The following is an 11,022-nucleotide window of genomic DNA, read 5'->3' as shown; positions in this document are numbered from 1 at the left end:
GAAGAGGAAGACTTGACTGATGCAGATAGTGGAGATGATATTTGGGATGAGGAGAAGATTCCAGATCGTTTATCAGATAGTGAAGACGAAGACAATGAAGATGGCGATAATCATGTCGAACCTGAAGATGCTGAAGAGATGCTGCATTTGGGGAAAACGTTTAGTTCTCCAAATGATTTCAAGCTTGCTGGTTTGAGGTACTCTCTTAAAACTAGATATGACATTAAGATATATAGATCACAATCTTTGAAGCTTGGAGCAAAATGTACTTATGTTGACGAGAATGGTAAGTGTCTATGGAGATGCTATTGTGCTTATGATAAGAAGAAACACAAGATGCAAATAAATTGATATGAGGGTAAGCATAGATGTGTGAGGTCTGGTTACAGTCATATGTTAAAGAGAGGAACAATAGCTTGGTTATTTTTAGAGAGATTAAGAAAGAACCCAAAGATTACCGCACATGAGATGAAGGCAGAGATTAAGAGAGAGTACAATCTGGAAGTTAGTGATGAACAATGCTCAAAGGCAAAATCAAAACTTAGGCGTGAAGCGAGTGCTAGTCATCAAGAACACTTTTCACGGATTTGGGATTATCAAGCTGAAATTCTTCGATCAAATGAAGGTTCAATCTTTGAGATTGAGACAATTCCAGGGCCAACCATTGGAAGCTTGCAACGGTTTTATCGTTTATTTGTGTGTTTTAAATCACAAAGAGATGCATGGAAGCAAACATGTAGACCCATATTAGGAATAGATGGTGCTATTTTGAAATGGGATATAAAGGGACATCTATTAGCTACAGTTGGAAGAGATGGAGAGAATAGGATAGTCCCAATTGCTTGGGCAGTGGTTGAGATTGAGAATGATGACAATTGGGACTGGTTTATGAGGTTGCTTTCTTCTAGTTTGGGTCTTGAGGATGGAAGCAAAATAGCTATACTGTCAGACAAGCAATCGGTAAGTATATTTTTGTTTGAGATATATGTTTTTTTGTGTTCATATATATGTCTTTTATCTAAGTTTATTTGTTTTGCAGGGTCTTGTGAAAGCTATTCATACCATTCTCCCCCAAGCAGAACATCGTCAATGTGCTAAGCATATTATGGAGGATTGGAAGAGGGATCGTCACGATATGGAACTGCAACGTCTGTTTTGGAAGATTGCTCGTAGCTACACCATTGGAAAATATAATGCAAATATGGCAGCATTGCAGAAATATAATCCAGGTGCTTTTGCTTCTTTATTAAAGACTAAACCAGAGACATGGTCTAGAGCTTTTTTCAGAGTAGGTACATGTTGCAATGATAACTTGAACAACTTGAGTGAATCATTTAATGGAACCATACGTCAAGTTAGGAGGAAGCCTTTGCTAGAAATGCTTGAGGATATTAGGAGACAATGCCTGGTGAGAAATCAGAAAAGGCATATTATAGCTGGCAGATTAAAGACAAGATTCATGAAGAGAGCACATTTGGAGATTGAAAAAATGATTGAAGGGTCACAGTTTTGCATAAGAAGCATGGCTAGGAACGATAGACACGAGGTAGAGTTGCATGATGATACTTACTGTGTAGATATGAATGATCGTACATGTGGATGCATTAAGTGGCAGATGACTGGAATCCCATGCGTCAATGATGCTTCTGTTATCATAGCAAAAAAGCAAAAGGTTGAAGATTATGTTGTCGACTGGTACACAACAAAAATGTGGCAAAAAACTTATGAAGATGGTATTGCGCCTGTTCAAGGTCAGTCAGAGTGGTCTAGGATGAATAGATTAGGAGTTTTGCCACCACCATGGAGAAAAGGCAATCGTGGTAGACCTCCTAACCATGCTAGGAGGAAGGGAAGGTTTGAAACTGCCTCATCAAGCACCACCAAATTATCACGACAAGGTAGAGTCATGACATGTTCAAATTGCAAACAAGAAGGTCACAATAGGTTATCTTGTTCAAACCCAAGTGTTGCAGATCCACTAAAAAGGCCAAGAGGTCGACCTAGGAAGGACCAGGTTTGTCATATTTTGTAAATTTCTCGTTTTATATTTGGTTCTTAACACAATAAGTAAGGTCATAATCATAATCTATCCATCTAGGAACCAAGGAATGCGTTGGTTGGACAAGGACAAGCACAATCACAATCACAAGGAGAATCACAACCACAACCAAACCAATGGGAACCTCAACTTGGATCACAACCCTCTCAAGGATCACATATGCCAGCACCACAACCGCAAACAACACGGTGGGAACCTCAACAAGGATCACAACCCTCTCAAGGACGACAATGGGAACAACAAGCACCACAGAGGCAACAAGCATCATGAGGCTGGACATCATGGTTTCAATGCCCAAGTTAGGATGAAATGTTTTGGTGTGTTTTAGGACAAGAAACTTACTTATTTTGCGGTTTTTAGACAATGAGTTATGTCTCTTTTGTTATCAAACCATGAATGATGTCTCTTTTGTTGTTTACTAACTCTTTTATTATGAATGAACCATAACTATGAACCATCTCTAACTCTTTCAAAGGAAACAAACTGATTTCATTACCAAACATACAAACCAACATACAAGTAAACAACACTAATAACCAAGAATAAACTTGGGTTGTTTTACATTACCAACCATAAGGTAAACAATGAAAATTGTTATTACACAAAGCCACAGAAAACACTATTTTCCACAACAGTTTAAGCTTGCATATGTCTCTTTTCCTTTGCATTGCATCTTCCTTCAACTCTTGCATAGCAACATTGAGCTCATTTATCTCAGCTTTGGCTTTAACAATCTCGTTTGCCATGATTCCTAGTTTTGGTAATGCATCTTCAACTTCCTCGTAGATAGCATCCTCCACCCACTTAAATAAGTGACCCTAATGTATAAACAAACAACATTACCATTACCATAACACACATAAACAACATAAAAAAAAACCACCACGAGCTTGAGCCTACATCTTTCTTGCTTGTCCATGAGCTTGCATCTCGTTTGTTGATGCAACGGAAGAACGGTCGGCCAGGATTATCTTGAGTTTTTGATGTAAATTTCAATACCCTTTCACCACATACACACTTTGAGGGCAATCCACGATCACCGATTATCACCAACGTCTCCGAGCTAGAACTCATAGTAATTGGAAGAATAAATCAAAATCTGATGAAAGTGAGAAGAATAAAGAGGTATCGAAAAGAAATAGAGACCAATCGAGAAGAAATAGAGAGAAATTTGGGGTTTTTCAATTTTTAGGGTTCTGAGAAATAGAGAATTGATTTACGATTTGGGGGTTTTCGTTTTGATTAAAACGATTCGTTTAACAGCTAACAGTGGTATTGTCAGAAACTTAACCGCGTTTGATCTGTCCGTTTAGTGACTTAACGTTGTGCTCAAATCGGTTGAGTCAACAAAAGTATGAGATTTAAAAGGTAAGTCAACAAAAAGTTTGATATTAAATTCACTATATACAAAGTTGAGGCTTTAATTCAACGAAAATGATAACTCGAAGCTTTTTATAGCTTTTTCCCGTTAAAATTATTATGGTTTCAGAGATTCTAGGCCTGATTAGTGTCTAAAGGATAGGGTAGATAATAGATAGAGAGAAAAGTCTAATAAGAACCCAAAGAATCAAAATGTAGCCCATGAGTTGCATAAATGGGCTTGGTCTCCTTTGAATAGATCGAATTGATTGATGATTTCTGAAATTTCTGTAAAAAAAAAAATCCAACATGTTGTCGTCGTCGTCGTCGTCATCCTCCACTCGATGCAGATCGTTCTTCGTCTTCCCAAATCTCTTCGCCGTCGTCCTACTTCTGGGACTTCCGATTCTCTCCTCCGCCGATAAGCGCCACGTTATCAGCTTCCGATCGCCGGGACTCTACCCGGAGGGGTTAACCTGGGATCCAAGGGAGCAGCACTTTCTGGTTGGTTCCCTCCACAGCCGTACTATTCATTCCGTCTCCGACGCTGGAGTCATCGAAACTCTTATTTCCGATCCCGATCTACCGGAGAACGCAACTATCCTCGGTCTCGCCGTTGACTCTACTAATCGCCGTCTGCTTGCCTGCATCCACAGTTTTCCGCCTCACCTTCCCTTCAGTGCCCTAGCCGCCTACGATCTCCGCAGCGGAGGCCGTCGCATCTTCCTCTCTCCTCTCCCGTCGCTTTCCGGAGACGACGAAGACATCGCCAGAGATGTCGCCAATGACGTGGCGGTTGATTACAAAGGCAACGCTTACGTCACCAACTCAGCCAAAAACTTCATCTGGAAAGTGGATCGCGACGGCGCAGCCTCGATCTTCTCGAGATCGCCGGTGTTCAATTCGCAGCCTGTGGCGGCAGACGCGGACGAAACATTCCGCGATTCCGGCTTGAACGGGATCGTGTACATAAGCAATGGTTACCTCCTGGTTGTGCAGAGCAACACGGGGAAGGTGTTCAAAGTGGACGAAGAGAGCGGGACGGCGAGGCTGGTGTTGCTGAACAGAGACCTGATTGCGGCGGATGGGGTGGCTAGGAGAAAGAGAGACGGCACGATCATGGTGGTGTCGCAGAAGAAGCTTTGGTTACTAAAGAGCCAAGACAGCTGGAGCGAAGGAGTGGTTTATGACGAGATTGACCTCGACGTGGAAGGGTTTCCGACAGCCGTGACTGTGGCGGGGCGGGATAGGATATATGTCTTGTATGGGAGAGTGATGGAAGGCATAATGAAAAGTTACAAAGGAGAAGGAGTGAGGGAATGGTTTGGGATAGAAGAGGTTTGGTCGGACAAGGAAGGTGGGGAAGATAAGGTTTGGTTGTATGTGTTGATCGGCTTTGGTTTTGCTTACTTTTGTTTCTGGAGGTTTCAGATGAAGAATCTCATCACAAACATGGACAAAAAGATCACCTAGCTAATCCTGTTTCTACTCTTTATCTTCTGTCATCATCTTCACTTTAACACGTTTTGTAATAATAGGAAACCTATAGCACAGAACAGCATGTAGTGTCATTTACTCAATTGGGTGTTGGAATGAAAAGCTTTTTGATTCTCACACATCGTGTCTCTTGAGAGTAAACAAAAGAGAGAGCGAGGGAGATAGCTTATTGCAACATGTTTGCCTCCACCACAAGAGGAGGAGGAAGTAGAGGAAATACTTCTTCTTTCTCTAACTCTTTCTCTATCTTTTGGTTTTCTGACTTGTTGGGCGGCTCTGACTCTTTCGCCTTCGCCATCAGCTTCTCCATTGCTTTTTTCCTGTTCTCCTTTCTCCCTACTCGAGCTTCTGCGGCTTCACCATGGAGAATGTTGATCCCTCCAAGGAATCCAGCCGTGAGATACAACATGGTGTTTCTTCTGGAAATATCTTCGGAATCAAGGACTTGAAGCTTTTTGGGTTCCTTAATGTTTGCTTCAAGTAAAGGCTGTCAAAGAAAACGCAATATAGACTGACCTCAGAGCTCTGCACAAACTAACAAAAACTGATGCTTGAAAATGCAGACTTACACTAATACCAATCTTCTTCTTTCTCCTATTGACCATGAGAAAACAGCAGAAGCAATCATCAACATATGAAAAGAATGCCTTTTGTTGCCCAAAATTCACATGACACAAACCAATCAACATAACTAGTTGGAAGCATATAACAGCTGAATTCGATCTTAACCTCAAAACAGTTAGATCAAACATTCTCTAATAGCTCAACCTAAAACCCAACGGCCTCGGATTCATTCTCACATAGACAGAGCACAAGAAATCTCTCCGGGAAAAGAAAACTAATTTTGATCTTTGAAAGCTGTTGTACGACCCTGATGAGAACCTACGCTGGTGGCTAAAATCACCCGGCGTCGGGAAAATTTAGGTGATTCTCCGTTCATCGGAGAAAGTGAGATCAAAACAGGCGTCCAGATAGAGTACGATCTCGCCATCTCTTTTCTCCGGCGTTAGTACTCAGTCGTACTGCTAATCAATCTATCAGAAATGTCTGTCAATAAAATGAAATTTAATAAATGGGTGGTGGGCTTAAAACAGTATAGGCCTCATATTTGCACATTAATGGGCCTCGGTTAAACATATACACTTCACCTGTGCTGCAATCAGAATTACAGATTTGTAGCAAACAGAAGATCACATACAATATTGTCTTCAACATGAACATTTTCCCGGAAACGTGCAGAAGCAGCAAGACTCTTCTTCTCCTTCCTCAACAACGCTGTTTCTCTCGGGAAATCACTGGTTTTCTCAAGACCAGACAGTAGAACATTGTATGTCCCCAGGGAAGGCATTATCTCTCGCTCTCTCATCTCTCCCAATATCTTCATTGCTTTCTCTGGGCTCCCTGCTGAGATATAAACATCCATCAGCGCAGTGTAAGCAGCTACGCCCTTTTGATCATCCGGAAGTAAGTCGAAGACCTCTGCGGCTAAGCGAGGTCTTCTCCCAAACCCGAGCCTGTGGATCAACATTGCTCCTTGGTACACACCGAGGTAGTGTTGCGCTTTCAGCATCTCATTGACCACTTCAATCACTTTAGGAAGCTCGTTTACTCTCAGAAAATGACCAATTAACGCAAGATATGCTGACTTCTCTAGATGGATTCCCATTTCCGAGCTGTAATCAAGAGCCAACGAAGCCCCCTCAGTTCTACAACGGCTACAGTTTGTTTCCACGATAGCTGAAACAACAAAAGAATCCAACTTTATGTTCCGATATCTCATCTGATTAAGTATAAGATCAACTGCCACCAGATTCTGCTTCATCAAGAGAACGGAGCTGATAACTCTACTATCATTTGAACTCTTAGTGTCATCAACTTCGGCTGTTGGAGTCTCATCGATGTCACTGGAGCACAAAAATTCAGCGGAAATATGCGAGTTGACATCTCGTAACAGATCATCACTTTCACCTGCGGCTTTCAGGGTCTCAAGAGCTTCAAGAAAGATAGGGTAACGAAGTACAATCCCATTTTGTTTCATATGCAGAAGAATTCGAGCTATGAATGATATTTCCCTGAATTTACAGGCTTTTGCAATCAGAATATTGCAAGCTGCTTTATCTGGCTGCACCCCAATCTCTTGCATTTTAAAGAAAATGTCCAAAGCTTCCTCACATTTTCCTGCAATTCAAACGAACAAAACTAACACACATCATCATCATCGTCGTCAAGAAAACAAAAACATTCAAGAACCAATATATCCATAAAATATTCCTAGTCTTACTCCATATGTTTATTTCAAATCAATCTTACACAAAGTTAAAAAGCTGTAAAAAGTTTTTCAGCTAGGCATTTTAACGAACAGTTGGTGTGCGTAGAATGAAAGGTCACCTGTGCCGACAAGAAACTCCATCAATACAGTATAAGTGTGACAATTGGGAGAAACTCGCGACCGTAACATGTCCTTATAGACCTCCGTGGCTTCTTCCACCCTCCCATCGGCGAAGAGTATCTTCATGTAAGCAGTGTAAGACACGACGGTAGGTTCGCACCCATTATCTCTCATCTCCTCCCAAAGCCTCATAGCTCCGTCGACATCGCCGGAACTTGAAACCCAGTGAATAAGCGATGTATAAGTAACCGTATCGATCAAGACACCCTTCTCCTTCATAAGGTGAAAGACGGAGAACATGGATTGGATCCGACCGGCTTCACCGAAGATATCGAGCATGGTGGTGTAAGTGAAGTGGTCGTGTTTGAAACCCTTAATCTGGGAAGCCCAGTTGAAAAAGAGCCAAGCTTTCTGCATCGGAGGGTGTGCTTTCAAGACACGGTTGATAATGTGAGAATCCCATCTGAGACCGAGATGAGGGAGCTGTTCTCGAGCAGATTCCCAAGTGGAGTACTTGAGGATGTTATAGATGTTGGATACAACGTCTCTTGTGTAAACCCTGGGGTCCTCTGGGGTCTGTGTTTTCGCAAGTTTTGGTTTTTGGAAGGATCGCTTGGAGTTGGAGGGGTTTCTAGGTCTTGGTCGGGGCAGAGAGTGAAGTAGCTTGACGGAGCTCCTCCGGCGATTGGAGAATTGGATTGTGTGGTTGCGGAAGATGGTGGAGAAGCGCATGAAATTTTCTGGTTGAATTGAATCTAACGCTAGTGTGCCCAGGAGAGAGCCAATATTTTTAACAAAGATCAATATATACTAAAATGCTTTTTTTTTTTTTTTGTGAAATTCAATTTTTTTTTTGTTCTTTAACAAAGATCAATATATACTAAAATTCAATTATATAACATGGTCCGTCAATAAGCTATATCAGTGAAGATGTATGTAAACTGTAATTAATAATATTCATGCTTTTTTTTTTTGGTTTTGTTAGGATTTAGTTTATGTTTTCTTTTTTCCCCTGTGAAAGGGTTTTAGAAGAAACTGAAGGCAGAGGGGTTGGTGAAGATGATGACAACCACGATCTGTTTGGTGACCGACTGATTTTGAACACCCATTCGAGGGCACTGGTATGTTGTTTCCTCTTTGTTCTATCCAATTGGCTTTTTTTAATTATCTAAGTATTGTGTAATGTGTTTTGATTTTAAACTGAAACCTTAATATTAGATTTTGGAGCTGAAACATTAGTTGTGATTTGCTTTGATTTATTTCTGAGTGTGGATGAACTGGCTGAGTTTGATGCTTTGAAACATGACTACAAGGTTGATTGGCACGTAAAACACCTGCAGAAGAAGTTAAGTCCGACTTCAAAAGAGCTCAAATCGAGGTCTGGAATAGAAGACTAGCTTGTATCAGAAGGATAGTATTTTCTGAAAGGGAGGGTATGAGAGATAGAGAGCCGTATCTACGCCACGAGTATGCCAAGACATTTCAGGATTAATGGGAAGGAACATGGCTAGGCCTGGAGAACTTTGGTCAGATATGTTGATGATATTAGTATAGATATGACTAGCAGAGGAAGCAACGTTGGTTACTCGGATTAGAGGGGAGCAACAGAAAGTGACTGGATTGGTAATGAGAAGATGGAGGAATCATAAGAAGAGAAATCAGAAGTAGATGAAGAAGAAGTGAAGAAAAGACAAGAATTTGTCATGTTGATGAGACGAGCAGAGAAAGCAACGCTGGTTACTCGGATTAGAGAGGAGCAGCAGAGATTAGGCCTTGCTGCAGAAAGTGATTGGATTGGTAATGAGAAGATGGAGGAATCAGAAGAAGAGAAAGAAGAAAAGACAAGATTTTTGTGAGAGTCATGGCCTTGAATTTCCCCGTGTTGGACATCACGGCCTCCAAGAACAGCATCAAGTCTAACTGTTTTAACAGCTGTTGTTCCAGCTTCCACCTAAAAACATCAAACCATAAGTTAGTATAACATTAAGGTGAACAAATAAGCATCCCCTTTATTTTGTGTTGTCTGCGCAAATGGAAGATAAACATAGCACGACATTTCGTAGGAGGGTAAAATCCTTTTTAGCCAATGAACCTGTCGGGTAAAAAAAATACAGAACGAAGTTAAAAGAAAAAATTGAGGTTGTCATCTAAACTGAACTGGTTTGATATAACATATGGTAATAAGTACGCAGACAATTACAATCTAGTTGAGATACATACCTCTTGATTAAGACGTCATATTTTCTCTCTTTCTCTTTAGAGCTTTGCTCGAGCCGCAACCCATCAAGCGTTGCACAATAATGTGCCTTCGCTAACAAGAAGAGCTTCAAGAGCTAGGCATAGAGCATAATATAGAATGTTTCCATGCTGTCTCAATCTATACAACAACAGTGGCCAAGTCCTATTTAGAAACATTTATCCTCATCAATATGCAGATCATTGAGAGTTTTTAAACTCAAAAGTTTTAAAGCAGATCATTGAGAGCTTTTAAGCAGAACATTGAATATATCTTCTCCATCAATATGCAGATCATTGAGAGTTTTTAAACTCAAAAGTTTTAAAGCAGATCATTGAGAGCTTTTTAAGCTCAAGAGTGTTTATAGCAGAACATTGAATATATCTTCTCCATCAATATGCAGATCACTGAGAGTTTTTAAACTCAAAAGTTTTAAAGCAGATCATTGAGAGCTTTTTAAGCTCAAGAGTGTTTATAGCAGAACATTGAATATATCTTCTCCATCAATATGCAGATCACTGAGAGTTTTTAAACTCAAAAGTTTTAAAGCAGATCATTGAGAGCTTTTTAAGCTCAAGAGTGTTTATAGCAGAACATTGAATATATCTTCTCCATCAATATGCAGATCACTGAGAGTTTTTAAACTCAAAAGTTTTAAAGCAGATCATTGAGAGCTTTTTAAGCTCAAGAGTGTTTATAGCAGAACATTGAATATATCTTCTCCATCAATATGCAGATCACTGAGAGTTTTTAAACTCAAAAGTTTTAAAGCAGATCATTGAGAGCTTTTTAAGCTCAAGAGTGTTTATAGCAGAACATTGAATATATCTTCTCCATCAATATGCAGATCACTGAGAGTTTTTAAACTCAAAAGTTTTAAAGCAGATCATTGAGAGCTTTTTAAGCTCAAGAGTGTTTATAGCAGAACTTTGAATATATACTCTCCATCAATGTGCAGATCATTGAGAGTTTTTAAACTCAAAAGTTTTAAAGCAGATCATTGAGAGCTTTTAAGCTCAAGAGTGTTTATAGCAGAACTTTGAATATATCCCCATCAATATGCAGATCATTGAGAGTTTTTATAGCAGAATATTGAATATTTCCTTCTACGGACAGCTTTAGAAAAGCCTTAGTATCATGCTGCCCAGCCAGCAATGAATAAAAGATAATCGCAAAGATTATATGACAAGTCTTACTGCGTTAAACACATGCTTAGGGACATATCTCTTTGTTTCATTCACATTCGCAACATTATATGACAAGTCTTACTGTGTTAAACACATGCTTCTCTTACTTGGGGACAATTATATGACAAGTCTTACTGTTATATGGCAAGTCTTACCGTGATAAACACATGCTTGTCTTACTTGGGGTCAATTATATGACAAGTCTTACTGTGATAAACACATGCTTGCCTTACTTGGGGACAATTATCTGACAAGTCTTACTGTTATATGGCAAGTCTTACTGTGATAAACACAT

The 11,022-nt window shown here is 40.1% G+C and overlaps 2 protein-coding genes across 4 annotated transcripts; one reads left to right on the top strand and one right to left on the bottom strand.

Moving 5' to 3' along the window:
• Positions 3,558–5,032, top strand: LOC104789896. The gene has a single exon (XM_010515551.2). It carries the CDS (start codon positions 3,728–3,730, stop codon positions 4,889–4,891), a length of 1,164 nt encoding a protein of 387 aa, XP_010513853.1. The 5' UTR covers positions 3,558–3,727; the 3' UTR covers positions 4,892–5,032.
• Positions 4,965–9,227, bottom strand: LOC104789898 (pentatricopeptide repeat-containing protein At2g01390-like). Of its 3 annotated transcripts, XM_010515556.2 has the most exons (4): positions 7,304–8,036; positions 6,064–7,093; positions 5,485–5,962; positions 4,965–5,402 (listed from the first exon to the last, which is right to left on the bottom strand). In XM_010515556.2, exons 1-2 carry the CDS (start codon positions 8,034–8,036, stop codon positions 6,081–6,083), a joined length of 1,746 nt encoding a protein of 581 aa, XP_010513858.1. In that variant the 3' UTR covers positions 4,965–5,402; positions 5,485–5,962; positions 6,064–6,080. The 3 variants fall into 3 exon arrangements, with proteins under 3 accessions (XP_010513858.1, XP_010513857.1, XP_010513860.1); XM_010515555.2 differs by having other exon boundaries at positions 5,485–7,093; positions 7,304–9,227; XM_010515558.2 differs by having other exon boundaries at positions 5,802–7,093.

Source organism: Camelina sativa, chromosome 6 (assembly GCF_000633955.1).
Source record: "Camelina sativa cultivar DH55 chromosome 6, Cs, whole genome shotgun sequence".
Classification (NCBI taxonomy): domain Eukaryota; kingdom Viridiplantae; phylum Streptophyta; class Magnoliopsida; order Brassicales; family Brassicaceae; genus Camelina; species Camelina sativa.
The sequence above is the reverse complement of the archived record's forward strand: the minus strand, read 5'-3'. Positions and strand labels throughout refer to the sequence as shown.